The sequence below is a fragment of the Apis mellifera genome, linkage group LG13 (assembly GCF_003254395.2).
Source record: "Apis mellifera strain DH4 linkage group LG13, Amel_HAv3.1, whole genome shotgun sequence".
In the NCBI taxonomy this organism is placed as follows: Eukaryota; Metazoa; Arthropoda; class Insecta; order Hymenoptera; family Apidae; genus Apis; species Apis mellifera.
Genome location: NC_037650.1, coordinates 8,581,705 through 8,605,004, shown reverse-complemented (window position 1 = coordinate 8,605,004; position 23,300 = coordinate 8,581,705). Strand labels below are relative to the sequence as shown.

Below are 23,300 nucleotides of genomic sequence, written 5' to 3'. Positions count from 1 at the left end.
AGCTTACTTTCATTCTTTTATCGTCCAGGTTCATAATTACGAGAATTAGAGACTTATTGTTGTCCCGTTGAAAAATAAAAAATTTTCACATAAAATCAAATTTCGTGGAAACTTCAAATTTCCAATCTCTTCGGAATTAGTATTATTTCAATCGATTCAAGTTTTAAAAAAAAAAAAAAAAAAGATGAAGAAGAACTTCCACAAAGGACCGAGAGCTTACACAATCACAAATCTCTTCACACTCACGAAGATTCTTCTTCGATTTCACTCCTCCCCATTTCTTTTATCCGAAACAGCCAGCCATCATCTCGTGCACACGTGTCCTGGCGATCCACGCTCGGAGTTGCCACGCGAGTTGCACCGCTCGTAATCACGCTTCTAGGGCAGTGGCCAGCGGACAGGGCTTGTTCGAACTCGGTCGATCCCGCGCCTGTAATTTTCACACCGTTTCGACCAGTTGGGCTTGTAAATGTGCGAATGATAGCTCGCTCGTTGAATTCAGCGCAGCGTGATTGGGACGAGGAAGGAAGAGTGAGAAATGGAAGGATGGAGGGAGGAGCGAAGACGGGTGTTGGTTGTACTGTCTTTCGTCGAACAGCGTATACCAATGCGATTTTCGAGACCCTTCCAGCTCCTCTTATGCATATATCGCCCCTCCAGGGCCCAATATGGCTACTTAGCGGATCGACGCCGCTGCAATTTCGATACCCTTGTTAAGCCGAACCGACTTCCTCCTTCCTCCCCTCCCTCCTCCCTATCCTTCGTCGAGAGGATGGCTGTCATTGGAATCGGGCCGGTGTCGGTGGTGGTGGAAATTCGTGGTTTCGCGGCCTGGTAAATGCACGGCCCCTGCATAAAATCACTTTGGACCCGTGCAATCTCGCCTAATATACGATGCTGGCCAGGGTGTACTTCCGTCGGATATCGCCCTCTTTTCAACCGGTGGAATCGATAGTTGATGAGCGTATTACGGCTCTACAGCCGTTAATATTGCCCAGGATTGATTCGAATGCTCGTGGTAAATCGATCGTGGCCTCACCTTGGGGCGTAGTCGCCATGTAGAGGCGATCATCACCGTCCTAATGACGGCTAATTGATCAATTTTAATATCGGCTTGGCCATGCGTGTCGCTCGCTTCAATTACGCTATTCCTCGATCATTCCTCGATCACTGTGATCCATTGAACACGGCCGCATGATTCTGGTGGCGCTCGATTAAAGGGTAGGCCACTCGAATCCGAGATGAAAAATAGCTCATTAGGGATGTTCGGCGCGTTTCGTTGGTCGCGTGTACGGTCTGCGTAGAGTATTAACAGTGATTAACGGAGATTCGAGGATAAATAATAAAAAATATAATAAAGTGGTAAATTGAAGGGTTTCTGGGTTTTGATGTACAGCCTCGGCTTGTCTAATCTTTGCTAGGAGCGTGGCGAATTGGAAATTGTGATTGACAGTGATTGGCCGCGGTTGTTAGAGGATATGATCTTGTCTGGAAACGAATGGAATCTTATTCGCGAAGGAATGTTTTGTTTCTCTTTGAGTACTTTCTTCGAGAACCGATTGTGAAAATAATGGAATTTTGTTGCGATCATGATAGAAAATTTTATTATAGCTTACTATTATAAGAAGATAAGAGAAATAAGGGAACGGTTAATAAAGGAATGGTTTTATGGTCATAATCAAAATGATAGTCAGAGATTTATTTCATCCTGACGTGAATCTTATTATTAAAACGTGGATTTTGAAATCTAAATTTGTAAATCTAGATCAACATCTCGAACTTGAGGAAGATTACAACAATTTCTTCATTCCTTAACAAGACCAATTACGCAATCAATCTTTGATCCCCCCTTGTTAATAAGTTAAACACGAGCCAGGCTTGATATTTCGTATAATAAGAGTTCATCAATAAAATGAAGAGTTTGACGATGAATGTGATTCCCTATGCGAATGCGCATAAAAATACAAATTTTAATGTTGCAAATGGCAACCTCAAAATTGGACACCAAGACAGGCAGGTGGAGCTGAATGGGCGAACGTAATTTTGATACCCTCGTTACTAAACATTTCCGAGGTATTCATCACCTGCACTCGAACCGATGGACTCAGACAGTCGGAATTCTCGTAATAAATGGCTCCGAGGTTGGAATTATTTTGGACCTTTAATTTTCTCAACTCTATTACCTTAGGTGTCCGTCTTCTCGTGTCGTTATGCACCCTGCCACGAACTGATTATCACCTAATGACACCGTATCGCGACAAACCGAGGCGAATCGTCTTCTAGACCGCTTTATTTGTCCGGAAATTCCTTGTTATATATAAAGATATAAAGATATCTTGTTGTCTGCAGATGAAATTAAAAAAATAAGATTATAATAATAATAATAATAATAATAATAGATAAGGATTCTTCAAATATTCTTTCATTTTACTTCTCACGTATTTATGCATATTCTTATTTCTCTTTCTCTCTTTCTCTTTCTCTCTTTCTTCTACTACAGAAATTCCATAATTATCATTCTCTTAATTTTTACCTACTATTTTAACTCTCCCACGAAAGAAGCAATCAGCAATTATTTGCCAAAAATTTGTTGAAACCGTTGCCACGTTCCGTGCAAAACGTTCCTCTCGAACCGTTTGAAGCGGCCGACCGCAAAAACGAAGATCGACTCGCGTCATTTTTCTCTAGACCAGACAAGATACTAATAAAACTGGAACAAAAACCGCCTTCGAGGCTGTTTCATGCGAGCCCATTAACAGTCTGCGGAGGAAGTCGTAAGGCCCCGGACTTTCTCGACTATCAGCATTTTTCCTGCCCTCTTTCCTACGCTTTTTTTACCGCCTCCTGCATCCTTTCATCACCGCTGCTGACGCGCGTGCACCTTCGCGAGAACGCCAGTTATCCCGGGACAAGGCTTTATAACCCGGCGACTGTCCGCCTCGGTGATTTAGGGCTGCCGAGCACGAGAATTTGCGGGAAACAACGAGGTGTAAAGAATACCGGCTTTGCCCCACGAATCTCGCCTATATTCCTCGTCTGGACACGCCGCTTTTCGACCGGCCAACTCAGGCGTAAACCGAGAAACTGCCTTCCATAACCGTGACCGACTAACAGCGTGTGTTATCCTTTACCCGCTTTGCTTTCTTTGAATATTTCGAATTCTCTACAGTTGAATTCAAGACAGAAATCGACAATCTATGAATCGAAGAAAGCGAGATTAGAAATTAAGCACATTATTAACTGGAAATTTAATTTCTAATTATGTGCGTAAAATTGTATTTAAATTAGAAAGGAAACCTTGAATCTAAATAAAAAATAAACTTTAAAACCTTCAAATATACAATATATTCATATTCATATCAATTTTAAATCCATATTTTGAAGTAAAATGAATTTAAAACTTCTTCAAACTTTCTCAAACTTCTTCAAATTCCTTCAATCTTCCTCAAACGTTCTCAAACTTCTTCAAACATCTTCAAACTTCTTCAAACGTCTTCAAACTTCTTCAATCTTCCTCAAACTTCTTCAAACTTCTTCAAACGTCTTCAAACTACTTCAAACTTCTTCAAACGTCTTCAAACTTCTTCAAACTTCTTCAAACTTCTTCAAACGTTCTCAAACTTCTTCAAACATCTTCAAACTCTTTCAAACTTTTTCAAACGTCTTCAAACGTTCTCAATCTTCCTCAAACTTCTTCAAACTTCTTCAAACGTCTTCAAACGTCTTCAAACATCTTCAAACGTCTTCAAACTTCTTCAAACTTCTTCAATCTTCCTCAAACTTCTTCAAACTTCTTCAAACGTCTTCAAACGTTCTCAAACTTCTTCAAACTTCTTCAAACATCTTCAAACTCTTTCAAACTTTTTTAAACTTCTTCAAACGTTCTCAATCTTCTTCAAACTTCTTCAAACTTCTTCAAACGTTCTCAAACTTCTTCAAACTTCTTCAAACTTCTTCAAACGTTCTCAAACTTTTTCAAACATCTTCAAACTCTTTCCAACGTCTTCAAACTTCTTCAAACTGCTTCAAACGTTCTCAAACTTCTTCAAACTTCTTCAAACTTCTTCAAACTTCTTCAAACGTTCTCAAACGTTCTCAAAGTTCTTCAAACTTCTTCAAATTTCTTCAAACGTTCTCAAACTTCTTCAAACTTCTTCAAACATCTTCAAACTCTTTCAAACGTCTTCAAACTTCTTCAAACTTTCTCAAAATTCTTCAATCTTTCTCAAACTATTTCAAACTTTCTCAAATTTCTTCAAATACTTCAAATTCTTCCAATTCCTCAATTGAGCTTTTCCTTTATTCGATATTATGTGAAACACGAGGCAAATTTATCCACACTTCTTTCAATTCCTCAATTTATGTTAACCGATTTAATCTTATAGAAGTTTTTGTTTCTTCGGTTTAAACATAACGGTTCCGTTGCGTAATCTCAAAACAGAATCGATTCGGAAGAAACAAAAGAAGCAACGAAAAGAAGATAATGTAGCCTCGTAAAGAAAGGTAGAGGGACGATTGTTTCCTTAGGAATGGTCGTAGTCGCGTGGCCCGCGTCAATCACCACGACCTGTCAAGATCTAAGCTCGTATTATAATAAAGAGAGCTCCGGGCCATGAGTTGCTCCCTTTTTTCGGGGGAAACGATTAAGGTTGTCCATTGTACGGTTGTGGTCGCGTGCGATAGTCACGCCACGTTACGTGCAGGGAACGATGCTTTGGATCTCTGGGTAATTTTCTAAATCGATCTAACAGCTGCGACCCAATGCAAGTCTCATTGGTGTCTCCTTCGAATTCGAAAAATATATTTTATATTTCGTAATAATTGTCTTCTCCCATCAAACCTCGCGTGTCTCTATATCGTCTATTGGTTCGAGTGTCTAGAAGGGATTTTTAGAGCCTAGAAGGGCGCGATAATGCGAACATCTCTTCAAATTCTTTGACACAATAATGCGCCTCTTGGGATGATTAGATGGGATCGAGAAGAAAGACGTTTTGTGAGAAGGAAATGACATGGCAATTTGAAATAATTTGCTTCTTAGAGAGGCAACTTGAACTAGACTTCGTTTCTCGTGGCTCTTGTGCCACGATCGTTGTAAACGATTCTTCGTTACAAACGATATGTGTTATTTTCGTCTTGACTTCCACTCATTATTAGAACTATTTTTTTCAAGACTATAAATCAAATGAATTTTATTATTTATCCACAAAAAAAAAGAAAAAGAAAATAAGAATCGAAAAAGAAAGAAGGGATTGTCATCGTGGAATTTCATCAATTACACGGAACACGGTTCGTTATCAAAGAACTCGCAGCCGGCTAATGGGAAGTTTACAACCTGTCGCCGCCGGTGAGCGTACGAATCGCGATTTCGAAAGGCGTAAACAGCTGGTCCTGGTCTCGTTAACAAGAAATTCGTGCGAGGGAACGCGTCGCGTTCGATACGAGTTGACAAACCACGCTAGACGATCGGACTTGGAGAAGAAAAAAAAAAAAACTTTGCTCGAGAGGCAAAAAGAAGAAATTATAAAAGAAAGGAAGAAAAAAAGAAATCAGTGTAGTGCCGTCGTCGGAATCCCATTCCTTTCTCGTTCTTGTCGATTCGTATCGTTGACAGATTTAGGTAAGAGAGCTAACTGTCTGTTCGATTTAATTGGGACGCGGAAATTTCACGAGCGGTGCCAAAGCGAAGCGGAATTCATTTCGAACGGTCTAATGAATTCGAAGTGCGCCATTACGGTTGAAAGAAAGCGTAAAATGAACAGGATTCTGGTCGAATTTCGTCCAATTTCGAGTGGAGCATCATCGATGGTGGACCTTTTTGATTTTAAAAATATCGGCCAATAAACGACGTTGGATGTCTTATTTTACGTTTGAGAGTGGAGTAAAACGAATAATTTTGGGAAGGGAAAGCGAAACTTTTTTTTTGGGAAGAGAAATAGGACGTTTTACGAGCGGAGACGAGTTCTTTGCGTTCTTGTTCCCTGATAAAAATGTCGTCGACGTATCTGGCCAAGGGCTTGTAAAAGATGTAGGTATCGATGCTCGACGTGGATCAAACGATCGATATCGTTTCTTGCATGCATCTTCGAATTTTCTTTTTTTTTTTTTAAATACACTTTATTATAGTATGTGATATTTCGAATAAATTATTATGTTTAATTTTGAAAAGTTAAAAAAAATGATTACAAAATATTAATTGAATTACATAATTATAATTTGAATGAGTGGATGTAAAAATATCAAATTTTTAGCGTTTATTTCGAATATTAAATATAAAATAATGTCAAATTTCAAATATCAAATTCAATTATCAGATATAAAATTTTTTAATATTTATATTTATTCATTTTCGCCTGTCACATTTATGAATTATGAGATTATATCGTACAGTTTGCATCATATATAATGCAATAATATGCAATATTTGCAATATTATTAACATCGTATTCGATAAATTTTATTGTAATGTTTATTGATTGAATTTTCGATTCAAAGGAACAAAATGCAGTTTCTTTTTATACGTTTCGATAAATATACAAGGCACGATAAGACAAATAATGGACAAATCAAAGAATCATGTCTGGAATGGAGGGTTGAAGAAAGGCTCTATCGACACCTGCGCCCTATCTTTAATTCATCGAGGTTGGTTCGCGAAATATGATGCACGTGGCGCACGTCAAATCGATAGAAATCGATTGTACAGTTGAAATGAGTTTTTTGTATCGATACAGATCGGTATTCGACCGAAGAAAAGATTTCGTTCACCAAGGATATTCGTTGTTTATTTAACGCGAGTCACGTCGGCAATAAAAGTTAATATGGTTGCGTTACAAATTGATCGAATCTTAGATGACGATATATCATATTGAATTTGTGAACACGTTTCTCATAAGACACATAAGATTAAGATATTCCATGAATACTAATGAATCGCGTATATTCATTTCTCTAGATATAAATTTTAATATTTCTTTATCATATCTTTTCCAAATTTTTATCAAAAACTTATAACTCATCTTTCAATTACCTACTAGGTTAATTATTTGATGACCAGTCGTCGTTTGGCCAATCGTTTACGATATTTACTCCATTCTTCCGAATAATCAAAATTATTCTCAAAACTGCTTATTATTCTCAACGTTCTTCTTCTATCTCGCCTATCTTATAGCTATCTCTATCCTTCTCTTCATTCCATCTCTCCCGCTTCAAAAAGATCTTTCTTCCGCTTGTCGCTCGCGAGACGAACGTCCCCCAAACATCCAGCTTCTACCATTTCCCCGAAATCTCGAGTGTAACCAGTTTCTGGATCACTTCTATTAGTCTGCTTAGCACGTAAACACGTCGAACGATCTCGTTTAGAGTCAACGGTGCTCCATCTTAGAGACTCTCTCGAAATAGCTTGGAAACTACCTCCTCTCGCGCCATCCAAAGATTGTCGGCAATTAGGCCATTTCTCGGGAACGTAATTAACGCCGGCGGCGTTAATGAGGGCGCGGAGGTGTCGAAGCAGCCGGCTGTTCGACTCGTTTCGAGAACAGAGAGATTCACATGATTCGAGCTCAACTCGAATCGAGAACAACCGCAAAGATCGTAAAGACACGTGGGTCCGGCACACCCACGCTTGGCGACCAGTCGCCAATAATTGGCTTCTGGATGTATCGTGTCATCGAGAATTTATTCGAGCTTGTCGTCGATGTATAAAAACCTCGATCTCGCAGCGATTGGATGGATGACGGGAATCTCGAACATTGTGCGAAACGTTAACTTAAAATAGCTAACGAGCCTGATATTTATTACAACTTCATAAATTTTCTCATCGAATTTAATAATAATTAACTTTTAACTTTTTGAAAATAATCTTTTAATTATTACGATTTCGAATGATAGAGCTAATCATTGTATTTTATAAATTTGTTCTTCCCATCTCTTAATAATTTTCTAAACTAATTTTTTCAAAATAATGTTTTCACTCATGATTTCTATTAATAGAGAGAAGATATCGACATCTAATTTAACTTAATTTAATGATTAATTTCCTTAATCACATAATCTCACATTTTCCAAACCAAAATCACAAAAGATTCTTCTAAAAATAAATAAAATCAAACCAAGTGACGAAAAAAGGAAAATAAAAAAGGAAAAATAAGGATTTAAAAAAGAGTCCAAACGTTTAAAATACACTGTCGAGTTCGAAGACATTTAAATTTCATCGCGCAAGAACCAATCGATGGTATCTGCACACTCCAACTGTACCTCCCTCTCCTTCCCTTCCCAGTGCCATCCAACTAGGACAGCTTGACGTGGAATCGTTGAAAAACGCGCATAAAGCCGGCGATTCGTTTTACAGGCATGAGGGGCGTGCTGCCACCAAAGAAATTCGCAAGCTCATGCATATACAGGGGGAGGCAAGGGGATGGACCGTTTCAATGGTATCAATAGCCGATCGAAAAACTGGTACAATCTTACACGCCGCGTTCCCTGCGAGCCTCGATCCATCCCTCCTTACTTTTGCCTCCATTCTCTGTACCCGTTGGTTTGTCGGCAATCACTGCCAGGAAGGCCTCACCTGGGCCTTTTTGCACGAGTCATTGTACTTGCGCGAGCGTGCCCGAAATATTAATCCCGGTCTCGTGCATGAACCGACTCGGCCACCTGTACCACAAAGAGGGCTACGACTGAACCCGATGGAACACGAAGATTTGAACGAGGGGCGAGTTGCCAATTGGTTTAGACACGAGCTCCTATCGTGCGGACTCATCTGGCAAAGGGTTGAAGGGATTTGTCGGCGTTTTGGTCGGATGACAGTCGAGAGAGGTTTTTTTCTTCTTCTTTTAGGCTAGTTACTGAGTGATTCAATTGATTTTTTTTTGAAGAGTTGATGTGGTTTGATATGGTTCGTGGAAGATTGTAAAATAGGTTGAAAATTAAATTGGTATATTGGAGAGTGTTTGGGGATTGGTGTTGAGAATCTGAGAAACTAGAAAAGAGAAAAAAGAATCGAATACCACTAACTGTTATTAATAATATATTTACATTAATCCGAATCTCAGAGACCACAAAAAGGATTGAACGGATTTGGCGGCATTTTAAGAAGCTTTTTTAGACTGGTTGGTTGAGTGATTCGGTGGATGGATGAATTTTTTCGGGGATGGTTGATGTAACACGATGTTTTGCAGAGGAGGTTAAGTTAAATTCGCGTATCTAAGAGTGTTTGAAGATTGATCGATCTTGAGAATCTTAGAAGCCAGAAAAGGGATTGAAAGAAGAAATCGATCTATCACGAACTATCACCGCTACATTTACATTAATCGGAATCAGTGAAAGAGAAAAAATCAAACAAACGACGCCACGTATCCGGGAAATGGATTTTTATCAAGAATCTTCGAACCAGATCGGAATGCCTCGAAATTAGTAAGTGAACGCGAGTGTCGCTGTAGGTAACACGAAAAAGCTATTCGAGATATTGAAAACTGGGGGTGGGGAGACACATCCGTGGAGACATGAGAGATTATCGTTCTTAATGCAAAACCCCTTCGGACGCCGACAAAAAGCGGCGATGGAATTTATCGTAGCCGAAAATACGTGATATTCGTCCCTTCCTAGAGAGAGGTACACGCTTAGAAATGGCCGCCTTAAATTGTCGGGACAGAATGTACGGGCCCTACGTGGCCGGAGTCCTCGGACGGGATCAAAAGACGCCTGGAGGATACTAGAGAAAGGAGTGGCTGAACTGGATCCCTAGGTAAGATAAGAGGAGCCACTACCGTGCTACCATACAGCATAGAGATAGGATAGCGTTCAGGAGAAACTCATTACCCTCTAATAGTTCCTCGTACCGTAAAGGTTCCGCGGAAGGGCTATCCAGAATTTCAATTTGAGAGAGCACGACCGACCGAGAGATCCGGGGCCGAACTGGCCACGCTTTGCATAATAAATAACCACGGTTTCGAAGATCCTGGGATTTCGGAAACATAGCCTAGGTTAGATTGTTGGGAGGGGATATTTTATCCTGGGAAGGAGGCATTGAGAGCGCTTCTTATTTTTATTTTGAGGTCATTTTAATGGATTCGATGGAAATTTTTTTTTTCAGGAGTGAGGAGAGGGTGGATAGTGATAGAGTTTGATGAGAGAAGATGATTAAAGTGAGATAGTGTTTGGAGGTTATGGGCAAATTGGTGAGATTGTGTTATAAATGATTTTGTTTTTATTGGTAGTGTTTTGATTAGTTTGGATTGATTGGATTATGAAAGTCTAAGCGCTTTTTATCATATTAATTTATAAGAAAATTAAATGTACGAAATTCGAATGACTTTCTTTTTTGCATCCACGTAGATATAAAGAGATAAAAACAAAGTACTTTAACGAGAAGATTGTCTTAGGAAAATTTGAATACAGAAATAAATATCAAAAGAGAATTTCAATAATTACGAAACTCATTATAATATAAAATGTTATGTACGTATTTAAATTGCGTTTAAGGATTTCTCGTTTAACGAGATGTTCGACTAGTATATGGCCGAATCAGCTTTTAAGTTCATGCGAGAGATAGTATCTTTTAGAATGTACTTGCTTATAAGTTGAGATAGAATCATTAAATTTACGTTAGTATAAAGAAAACAAAGATCATTAAAGAAAATAATATTTCTTTTCTAATAGTTTATATATTTTTAAAGAAAACATAAATTAATTTTTTTTTAAAGTACAATTTAATTAGAGAATATATGTATCACAAAAAATGGAAAATTGTAAAAAATAGATTATTAACAATAGAAATTATAAATTGTAGATCAACAATTTTATTATAAAACACACGCTTTTAAAATTCAAACTTTGTAAATCCATAAAATCCATATTTTACATAGAATGTTCCCTCAAAACATTCCTACAACTATTTCAAAAAAATCCAATTTTCTGTCTCAATAAATTTCCCGCATCTTTTTCTCAGCATTCCAAGACACAACTTCCACGATTTCTTTCCTTCAACATATTCCAAACTTCACATCGGTCGTTACGCCCTCTGACGCATCGTTCAACCGCCATTTTACTATCGAACGTAGAGGTTAGGAAACCGTGGAGTGTTGGAAAATTAATTTCCTTATCGCGAACATCTAAACGACAAAGACGCGCCGTCTCTGGAATAGAAAAGGAGGGAATGACCACTCGAGAAAACAAGATACCGAGAGACGTTAGAATAGCCTCAACTTTTCGGCAGTGGCACGGGCAACAAGCGGTATTTTAACGATCTAACGACACGTCCGTCCGGTTGACATTTTCGAATCCATTCCACGAGGCCTCGTGGTCGCTCCTCTGAATAGATAGGACCCCGAGTAGTTCCCTTAATTGGGCCCCATGTTGGCTTGCTATCGCCGGTAGCGGACGGTAGTTGAGCTACCTCTTCCTCTTCCCCTCTTTTTCCACCATCTTTACTCGATCTCCGTTCGTTTTCGGTCGAAACACTATGCCGCGTCCTTGTTCAACCCTTCGCGGAACTTCGTGGACTCGTAGGCTTCGTGTCTTCGACTTTTATCTCGTCGTTGATGCACGTTGTGCGCGGGTGCGTCTGATTCTTGGTGGATAAAACGGAGTCAGTCAGTTGTGAACGTGGCCAACTAGGGTGGCTTGCTACGTAGATGGAATAGAGAATCGAAGATTTATCGAGAGAAGATCCGAGGATTGAGAATGATATAAGAAATGATAATTACACTATGGGTGTACTTGTGTTTTTGGAAAATTTGAATTTGAGAGAGAATTTGTTTACTTGTGTTTTCTTGCGAATACACATCACGCTATGTTGGCGGATTAGACGTGTGCTGATGACAGGTGGCCAGATTGGTGAAACTTCAGGGAAGATCGAATGACCTCGAGTGTATACCAGTAGCGTGGAATTCGATACAGGGTCGAAAGTAGCTCGTCCAAGTTAATTTGGTATACGACGAGGAATTCTATACAAAATGACAAGGGCCTTCCGTAGAGCAACTCTTCTTGTGCGAACACCAGCTGACACACCCGGCTCAATTTACGTCGGCATCAAAGATAAACTTATCATCCGTTTCGCGTTAATTCGTTTTGACGTTTGAACAGGAAAAGCTTTTCGAAAGTATCGGGTGATATGGAAATTTCCATTAAAAGATTTCTTGTCGAGTGTCAATTCCTTGATGATAAAGAGATGGTAGAAATTGTAGGTTAAAGGAATTTTAACCAGACAATCAAAACAATTTTTCTATTATTCATATCTTCCATTACATCATACAAAATATTCTTCGTACAAAACAACTAATAAAAAGCCAAACAAATAAGCAAACTTACTTCCATGATACGAATCGTTTTTACGGATCCAAATTCCTTTTAGAATTCGCAATAAATGGACAGTCAATATATATATCTATGCGCTATCCAGAGGATCCTCATTTTCCCGTTGAAATACGCGTGGGTCGCGACCCACGGTGCTTTAATTAAAGCGTCGCGTAAAGTTAATTTATGGGAAAAGCACCGGCCCATGAACAGAGCAACGGAAGCCAATTAGGCCGGGCACCACTTCATCGTCGGCACCGCCACCTCCTCTGCTTATCGACTTCTCGTTTCTTCTCCTCATCTCCTCTCTCTTCCACTTTCACGGTTTCGTTTCCTCCGTTCTTTCTTTTGTCGTTGCCTCGTTACAATCCTCGAGAGCAGCGTGGAAACGCGACGATAGAGTCGTACGCGACTCGACTGATAATTAAGAGTTCTAATTACCTACGGAGGGATTGCCTTTAACGATTTACGTTTTCAATGATTGCTCTATCGCAACAGACCGTTGATGCACGAGGGTACGAATCGTTCGACATTCGTTTTATCGTCGGATGAAGAGAAAAAAAATGGAGGAACAGGTGCAACGTTTTTGTTGAGAGAAAGTGTAGTTAACTACGATGGCATTTTTGTTTGTTCATGGAACGAGGAAACGTGATTTGATCTAGATCTAGAAGGCCTCTTATCGAATGGAATTGATCTGTCGACAGGGATTGGTTTTGTGATTGCTACATTCCATTTGTAATTCGTGTAATCACAGGACGATTTAAGGGATGAAGGTTGTTATTATGATAATTTTAATTGAAGTTATTAATAATTTAGTTGCGAAAAAATTTTTGATATTGAAGATATTGATTGAGGGAATATTTCCAGTTATAGAAAGTATATCGATTTTTCTTTTTTTTTTTTGGAAAATTGGATGGAAAATTGTAATTGAATTAAATCGAGTAATAATATAAATAAAATCGTCACGGTATAGTGTAATTGGTCTGGATTGAGTAAAGATAATTATTGATCCGTCGATTAGATTGTTCTTTAATCAATATTGCCTTATCTGATCTATAACATCAAACATCATAAGTATCTCTACACTCTTGTTAAATTAATCTTGCTTTCATCAAACTGCCAATCAACACGAAGAAAACAATCTTGAAATCGTTTCAGCATACATCAGAACGCGAACCTAACCTAACTTAATCAAACCTCTCTCTCACTCAAGAAATCTACAACAATCCACTAACATTCATTCTTCGAATGTCCACTTTAAAAATTCCATTGTCATAATTGTCGAAAATCGTTCTCCACTTTTCCTCTTTCCCTCCCTTTCCCCTCGAAAGGAAAAAAAGAAAAAGAAAATCCTTGTGAAATATTTTCGCGCCGTCCGACCAATTTGTCCACATCGCGTAGACCCGATCGTAAAATAGAGCACTCGGTCCTACGCGATCCACGACACACAAAGGCGGAGAGAGAAGGAGAGATCGGGTCGGAATACCAATGAGAGAGGCGGCTTCTTTCGCAGGTCGCCGACAGTGGCTCCATGGGAAGCGGGCCTGAGCTCGTTCTCGTGCTAGTCGCGCGGCAACTCGATTGACACACACTCGCGCGCCAACCTCGAGAGAGAGAGAGGAGAGAGATGGACGAGAGATCGGATCGCGGTCCCCTTTATAAATCCAAGGGGGCGCAGCTGGCAATTTCGGGCCAGGTTCGGATTGCCCGATACGGGAACCCTGTAGGCGGCAATGAGAGATGAACCGCGGAATCGTAATCGAATCCTGGTCACATTGTTTCGGTTGCGTCCTGGCGCCGCGCACGGAGATCGATATTGTAAATCTTTGGCTGGCAGGTAGACAGGCGAGTCGTAAAGTGGAGCACACGGGGCTTCTTATCGGGATGCTTTCGCTCGGCCTTTTGTGTTTGTGTTTCCATTTATGAGCCCGTTGAGGGTGGTTCGGAGGAGTTTGAAATGATGGTTTCGGGGAAGATAGATGTTGACGCTGGAGGATTTCGAAGGATTTCGATGAGTGGATTAATGATAGAAGGATTAACGAAGAGGATTTTCGAGGTTAGATTGTTTGGAGGTTAGTTGAGATTTTTGATTACGTGATATTTGAAGGAATTGTGAATTGTTTATATGAAATTATCTCAAGATATTTTTAGATAGAATTATCATCTTTTATAATCTTAATTAATTGAAAATTTTTGAGGTTAGATTATTTATTCGGATAATTTAATTGCAGTTTTTGATCGCGATGTGATAATAAAACAATAAATCTCAAGATAATTTTTATACATTTGTTATACAGTCTTAAACAAATAAGACATCCTGTGCATAGATAGATTTATTTCTCTTCCACTTTCGAAGAGAATCTTTGCAAAGAATCGCGCTCGGTCGCGGAACAAAAGTTTCACCGTATAATTAATTCACACGCTCTCTTTATTCTCGCACACGTACGCGATGTAACAACGAACAGCCGGTCCGCGACAACATTTCACGCGTGTCTCGATAATTCACCGGAATCTGGAGCGTATACCAATAAATTCATACAATCTAGACGAAGTTCGTCCACGGTAAACCAGTTCGAGCAAGGCCAGATACTCGAGGAGCATGATTTGTCATAGCGTTCCGCCGCCATGAATTGTATCGCGAGCGTGCAATTATTCGATGCTTATGGACTAATTTAGACGATTAAGACGGTAAAACGACGCCAACTCTCTTTGTCCTGTTTCTCTTTATTTCTCTTCTTTCGCGCCTCCTCCTCTGTTTTGCTTCCTTCCGATTTTTTCTTCCGAAAAAACGCGTCGTCGAGATTCGTTGCAGAGAGGCTTGTAATTATTCTATTACGGGAGCGGATTCATGTCGTGCCGCGCGAAATTTCTACCCCGTACGGAACGACTTCCTTCTCGTGAAACCGTGAGAATCGGTTTCCATCGTGTTCCGTGAAAGTTGATGAACGCTCTAGCCCGCGGGACCCGTCATCTCGTGCGGAAGTTGGGAAGTTTTCTTGGAATCAGTTAGGAAGCCCTAGATTCGAGGCTTTAATAAAGTATCGTGACCGAATAAATCCTCTCGTGGATTCAATTAAAAAATTCTCAAATACAGGGAAGGAAGGGAGAGGGATATAACGAAAATTTCCCTTTTTTTTTTTTTTTTTTTTTAACCATACCAAGTCTCAAACGATCAAGGTTTCTCTTTTCTCACACGCTATATCTTCACGCTTTTACCTCAGCCTGAACTCGACAAGAATACTCTCGCAATATTTCACGTTGGTGTTGCGACTTAACACCAGCGTTGTCGATCGTGATTTATCTATGATCCTCCAGAAAGGATACAAGTGTCGCGGATATAAACGCGGAGGAAAACGTCGTGTTTTTTCTTTCTATGCTTTTACACGATGTAAAAGAAGGAGGAAAAAAAAAAAGAAAAAAAATTAAGAAAAAAAAAAAGCAACGGTTGAATAAGAAACTGATGTCGGAGGTAGCGTGGTAAGAGGCACATGTGTTCCTGGTTAACCTTACGATTCCAAGGATCAGAGAAACGAGCCGCTCGTTACTGACGCGACCTCCACAGTTATGCAATTACCAGGATTCAACGATTCCTGGTGGTCTTCTTCCCGCTGTCGTGGAATATGGTTTGCGTTTCTGGATAAGATGAACGCCTCTTCCGTATATACCTGTCCGCCTTGCGCATTCGCCGCTTGATGCGCGTGTTGTTTTGTACTTGTTGAGGATGGTGAAACGTATATGAAATTGTTTCATATCGTAAAAGGAGGATGTATATTCTTATACGTTATATATTTGTTTTAAATGAGAATCGTAAATTTTATGAAAATTATTAACTAGAATTGGAAGAAAATTATTAGATAAAAAATTGGTGGTTTATGAAATTCGTGTACTTTATTAAATTTGAAGAATTTGGTATTAAGGTTGTATTGAAATTGTTATTAACATTATTATCAGTTTCGAACCGTGGGAAAGTTGAGTTTTCCAGAAGGGAAAGTTACACGACCAATCGAGTTGCATTAACGTAATCAGGTAGCGTTATTACAGGCAGTTTCTTCCTTTCCAAGAAAAGTAATCGACGAATCGCACGAAGGAACGGTTTTACAAGTTTTTCTTTCTTTCTTATATCATTATACGAATTATTAACTTTTGACACAGAATTATCATAATTACAATTATATATTTATCGCATTCGTTAAGATCTGACTTTGAATTAACAGACACATTTTTATCAAACTTAATGAAAATTCTAATGAAAATTATTACAAAATTGCAATCTAAAAATCAAAGAACATATTATTCCTATAAAAAATCTCAATTTCCATTTGTTTTAAATTAAAAATTCCACTCGTTGATTAACCCTCGTAATGCAATTTTCAATACTCTCAAAACACATATTTACAAAATTTCATGTTCTATGTTCTCACGTTACATCGAAAAACGAATATCACTGCAATGCAAAATCAAAGAGCATATTATTCCTATAAAAATCTCAATTTCCATTTGTTTTAAATTAAAAATTCCACTCGTTGATTAATCCTCGCAATGCAATATTTTCAATGCTCTCAAAATACAAAAACACATATTTACAAAATTCCATGCTCTATGCTCTCATGTTACAACGAACGAGAAACGAGTATCACAAAGTCACCGCAATGTAATTACCGTCCGTTCGTTTTATAAATTCAAAATCCTCGTCCCCCGCAATCCAATTTTCTCCATCTCGCTCTCAAACATTTCGATTTGGAAAAAATTCGCATCATTCTTATCCCCGGAGTTATCCGTGGAAAACAAATCCCTGGTCAATCTGTCAAGATCGCAATAGTGGCGAGGAATGCGCCACGGAATTAATTGGACGCGAAGGCGATAATAGTCGGTCGAGGTCTGCCGCGTTTCACGATTCATTTTTCGGATTGGCCGGGACAGGGAGAGAGATTAATTGATCGACACGGGTCAAGAGGAGAATTGGCCGTGTCGCTTCGAGATAAAGTCACCGCCGCGTTTTCTCGGTTACGCTCGGTGGTCAAACACAAAGGGGGAACGGAACGTCGACGCCCGCGGTCACGTCGTCGTCGTCGTCGCTCTGGAATCGCGTGGGAGTCCGGTGGAATTGTTAGATGAACTGGAGAATTGCTCACACCCACGATCGGGAAACGGCCGCCGTTATAAATCGGCCGCCGTACCCTCTCCCTCTCTCCCTCCCCTCCTCCCCCCCAATCTTAAAATTGAATTCCCATTTCTCTTATGACTCACTTCTCTCTTTCGGCTCGAGGGAGAGAACGAGACAATTTCGATATTCGAGTTGTGGCGCGAGAAACGATGGCTCGAGTATCGGAGGAGAGGAAAGCAAAACTTTGGCGCCTGCCTTTCTGCAACCTGGTATGCGTGCGGCTCGCTGCGACTTTACCATGCGAGTTACGTATTATCGGGTGGTATTTTTTTATGGTGAAAGGGGTTTTAATTGGAGTGTGAGATAGAAACGGAGGTGGAGCAGATTTGTAGTTTTAATTGCCAGATTGGATTTACTCTTGTTATTAAATTATTAATATTTATGAAAGGACGAAGAAGGAAAAATTAAATTTTAAAAAAAAAAAATATCTGTCTTATTCCTCTATGTACTTATTTTCTCTAGGAAGAGAATAAATGTTAATGAAGTTAATTGTAAAATAATTAACGACAATTTCGAGGTAATGCTAGTTTCTATTACCTAACGAGAAGGATAGGATAAATTAATCAAACGTAATACCCAAGTATTAAAACAATCAGTTTATTGATTGGAGTATCGATTCAAGGACCCTTACAATGAACAATTTATGATTGCCATTTGCTTTCTCGTTTGCTAACCATGAAGATAATAAATTTTCCCATTTGTCAAGAGACAAGTTGCCCAACACCGAATAGGCAAATTAAATTTCCTTCTCGAAAAAGAAAAATTTCAAAATAAGAAAGGAAAAAAAAAAAAAGAAAAACTTCTAAATTTCACGTCCAATTATCTAGAAATTTTTAAGAAATAAAATCAACGATGTCACAATTGAAACTTTTCATTTCTCTCTTAAGTAACTCCCTTTCGTTTTCCACTCTTTGTTCGCTGTCACGAACATTGCCGTCATCGCCATTTTATATCGACGTGCACGCGGATTTACTGGTGTCCCAGAAAGCGCGGGAACTCCGCGCCGTTTCTCGCACCGATCGTCGTACGCATTTCGCATAGTTTGCCCACGCACGTGAGTCAATAGGCGCACGATGACGCCATGGCCCTTGGTGACACCACGTTTGAGTCATGCCCTCGTATATCGATATTTCGACAACACCCTGTCACGATTAATTCGCGATTAATCTCTCCCTATTGAGAACATAATCAATCGGATAATTTAATTGTTTACATTTACAATAAATTCAAGAACAATTTCGTTAAACACGATATGTCGTGAAGTCTAGATTTCGTATCAAAGCGAAATATTATATATGGAATATTATATTATGGAGAATCTTTGAATGTTAATCGATATAAACGACTTGTATTCTGCTGTTCGATAAAATGGTTGGAATTTCGAATAATTGAAAAATGAATGCGCGTTAACTTTCAGAAGTCGAGTGACAATTAAAAAACAGAAGGTTATCCCGAATAGATTTCTGATGGAATAAATTAAACATATGCGGCCGCTGTTCAAGATTGCTTTTTGAGCAATTTTTCATTCAAATAAATTTATCTCGACGAAATTAAATAATTCATCGGTATAAAACCAATATAAAATATTTATGTACATTTCAGAAAACTTAATGGTTTTCTGATATATTTTATCGCTATCCATTATCTTTTCTAAAAATCCTTCACAATTTATCGTCACAAAATTTCTCGTGTCCTGGATTTTTTTTTCAAACGTTCTTCTTTTTTTTTTTTTTTTTGATGATTCGAAGAAACAATTTCACGTTGGAAAATTACACGTTGGAATTTCTCACGTGGTGAGAGGGAATGCCTCGCAATTTCTTTCTTCGAACGTGAAAATATATTGCCACAACGATGTATTTTTATTTCTCACCTCGGCTTTCACTGCACTGGTGCCACATAGACGAATATTTCGTTCATTTATCCGTGGACGGTGCGGAAAATTAGCTACCACGACGTAACAGTTGCACGATTGTTCGAACGGGAACAGTTATTACCATACTATTATCGCTTCTGGCCATTAGCTTAAGGATCGGTAGAAAGGCTCATTAGGCTGTTATCTAATACACTTTCGAACCTGTTTACTATATCCGTCAGGGCTTTCGCGCTTTTTTAACAATGCCTTGAATTCATTTTATCTTAATTTGATTAGAATAAAGAGAGAATAAAATATATATATACATAGAAGAGAATTAATTTACACTTGAGATATTTTTTTTTTATTCCTTGTAAATATGTCTTAAATGTAATGAAAAAAATAAGAGCTGGTGATAATAATAATAATAATTTAGCTGAGAGAGGCTAAATGATCAAATTTTGGATTTCTTTTTTCGAAATTTATTTATAAATTATTTAAAAAAAATCTTGTGATTTATTTATGTTATATATGAGCTACTAGCGCTACTAAATCATTATTGATTTTTCCTGAGAATTCCCATTCATAAATATGCTTGGTGTAACGAAAACTGTTTGCTTGGTGTAGCGATTGCTTAAGTGAATTGTTTTAAAAATACCTGGAAATATACTATGTTTTCATTGAGACGAAATGAATCAATGCGCAAAAGTTAATTCAAATGACCAAAGTGATTTAAGTATTCAGCTCAAATTTCATTGAGAATGCGTCATGCGCGACCTTTACTCACTATTCTCGGAACTATGCTGGTACGTGCAAAGAACACCACCCACGCTTAGTTAGAGTATCACACCTTCGGGGCTTCATTCGCTTTTTCTCTTTCTTTTTTTTTTTTTTCTTTTTTTTTAGAAATGGATGTCGTCGTTTTATTAATCTGCAACCTCTTTATTCCACGGTAAATTGCGAAGCCTCGATAAATTAAACACTTATAACGCGATCGATATTTCAAAATTGTCGCAATCACGCGTAGAATATCCCAATTCTGTATTATTATTTCCACTGTGTTTGCTCAATCTCTCAACGCTTTGCCAAGTTTCTACCAAGTTCCATCCATATTAATTTATCGACGATATTGCCTATAAATATCACCCTCTCGTATCCCATCGAAATCACACTTTATTATTCCTTCCTTTAATTTCGATAAATTTTCATCGCGACAGAAATAACTCGGAATCGTTTTCGAACGGAACGGTGGAAAGGATTATTCAGGATCTGGGACTTAGGAGAAAAGGATACGTGGCATGAATGAATGTCGCGAACGGTTGATCAATTGGATTTGATATTTTATTATTTAATCATGGTAGGCTTGTTTTTCATCTATTCTCATCTTGCAGGATTTCATATCTCATATTTGCAGGATTTGGTCAGTTTCTTTAAGATAAACGTTTAGCGTTTCACTTTGAGATATTCTCAAAATGATAAATAATAAATCTCATTCATCAATTATTTCATAACACAATATTCTATAATTAAAGTATTTTTGATATATAAGAACAATTGTAGTTCATTGCTTATTTCCTCATTTTTATTTGAAAATAAGTACAATAAGCAAAATTGTAACAACTTTTGATTCATAAGAACAATTAAGTTTAACAAGTTCATTGCTTTCTCACTTTTATTTGAAAATAAATATAACAAGCAAAATTGTTACATAATATTCTATAATAAATATATTTATTAATATTCTATAATAAATTATTTTTAATACTATTTCCTTATCTTTATTTGAAAATAAGTATAACAAGCAAAATTGTAACAATTTTTGATTCAATTGTAAGTTCATTGCTACTTTTTCACTTTTATTTGAAAATAAATATAACAAGCAAAATTGTTACATAATATTCTATAACCAAACTATTTTTGATTCATAAGAACAATTGTAAATTCATTGCTATTTCCTCACCTTTATTTGGAGATAAGTATAACAAGCAAAATTGTAACAATTTTTGATTCATAAGAACAATTGTAAGTTCATTGCTACTTTTTCACCTTTATTTGAAAATAAATATAACAAGCAAAATTGTTATATATTTGTTTCTATAACTAAACTATTTTTAATACTATTTCCTCACCTTTATTTGAAAATAAGTATAACAAGCAAAATTGTAACAATTTTTGATTCATAAGAACAATTGTAAGTTCATTGCTACTTTTTCACTTTTATTTGAAAATAAATATAACAAGCAAAATTATCACATAATATTCTATAACCAAACTATTTTTGATTCATAAGAACAATTGTAAATTCATTGCTATTTCCTCACCTTTATTTGAAAATAAGTATAACAAGCAAAATTGTAACAATTTTTGATTCATAAGAACAATTGTAAGTTCTACTTTATTGGAAATAAGTATAACGAGCAAAATAATAATAAATAAATTAGTTATTCCTAATTTAAGTACACAAAAGCACAAAACGAAGAACTAACTAGAATAACTCGTCTCCGTTACACGGACAAATAACGAGGCAATCATTGAAACCGAGCGGACCGAGACAATGATCCCACACGCAATTGGTATATCTCGATTTCGCGATTAAGAACCACCTGCATCGGGAGAAAATGTGTAACAACGTCGACGTTGAATATCTTGATAATCTTGTTTTGCGGTACGATTGAAAATTGAAAATTGAATGAAATACGCGTTCGGTCGTATGTCCTGCGACGCAGGACGGGGATCGATGCAAAAAACAATCGAGGTACAAGGTTGCGGTTTCGAAGCGAAAGGGCGAAGAAGTCGCGAAATGATCGATCCATCCGACATCGAGGCGAATTCCTCGTGTTATCGTTCCGCGAAGCATCGCGTGTTGGACAGGAGAGTGTTCACGCGCCACCAGCTCGAGGACCGCAAGCGCTTGGTCGTCGTCTAAAAAGTAGGATCACGGGTGAAACTAAGCGATCGACCGCAGGGTGTACCGTTAACGTTGTTGGAACGTTCAGTTCCGCTGCGCTTTATTCTCCGGGATGAAATGGATGGATCGAGATTGAGAGAACGAACGATCTGAAGGTCTGTTTGGTGCGAAAGGAAAAAGAAAAGAAAGAAAAGAAAAGAAAAGAAAAGAAAAAGGAGTGATGCGTAGTACAGAGAATTGGATTTTGATGAGATTCGGTATTTTTTAGAATAAATGCATCCTAAGCGTTTCAGTTATGTTTGATAATGGTGATTTAGGAAGTGTTGAATGTATGATGTGACTTTTGTGAGATTTAGTTTTAGAATACAGAATTTTTCTAATGAATTTTAGCGAAGATAGGAAAATAATTGATATTGGGTATTAAATATATGTTTTATGGGATTTAATATTGTGCAAAAGGATTTAATATTGGATTGGATAATACATTTCGTGCTTGTCTCATGCGATTTCGTTCTCCCAAGATATTATGATTATTAGAAATGTTAATCGTAACTTTGTAGCATTTAATTATTCAAGAAGATTGGATTCTATATATGGGAATGGGAATTCTTAATTCCGGTAGTTATGAATCCGTGTTAATGCAAATAAGACGACGTTGTACTACATACTTCCATTATAATTTCAATTATGTACGTTTTCTGTTTTATATTCGTATGAAACTTCTCCCTCTCCCTCCCTCCCCTTGCAAATAATACATTTTTTTCTATACTATGGATGAGAACGAGGCAAAAAGGAAAATTATAATAAGTTAAAAATACTAGTTTTATTGGATAATTTATAAGGAATTTCAAAAGATCGTTAACGATTATCATAAATTTATTTTTTTTTCTTCATAATAAAATTGTCAGTGGATGTTCATAAATTGAGTATGATTTATTATTAAACGAAATATTAAACAAAATGTCACTACCGCTATAAATCTAACGAGATTGGCATGAAGAATCACGATGATCGAATCTTCAGTGAATTTTAATTGAATTGTTAACATTTTTTTTTCTTTCTTCTTCTTCTTCTTCTTCTTCTTTTTT

General features: G+C 37.7%; 1 protein-coding gene across 1 annotated transcript in view; it reads right to left on the bottom strand.

Annotated features, from left to right (window-relative positions):
* Positions 1–234: 234 nt before the first annotated feature.
* Positions 235–23,300, bottom strand: part of LOC100576617 — a 56,943-nt gene continuing 33,877 nt past the window's right edge. Inside the window, exon 2 of the mRNA XM_026444801.1 lies at positions 235–430. Coding sequence (XP_026300586.1) covers positions 243–430 — 188 coding nt within the window. The 3' untranslated portion in view covers positions 235–242. The remainder of the gene's footprint in view (positions 431–23,300) is intronic.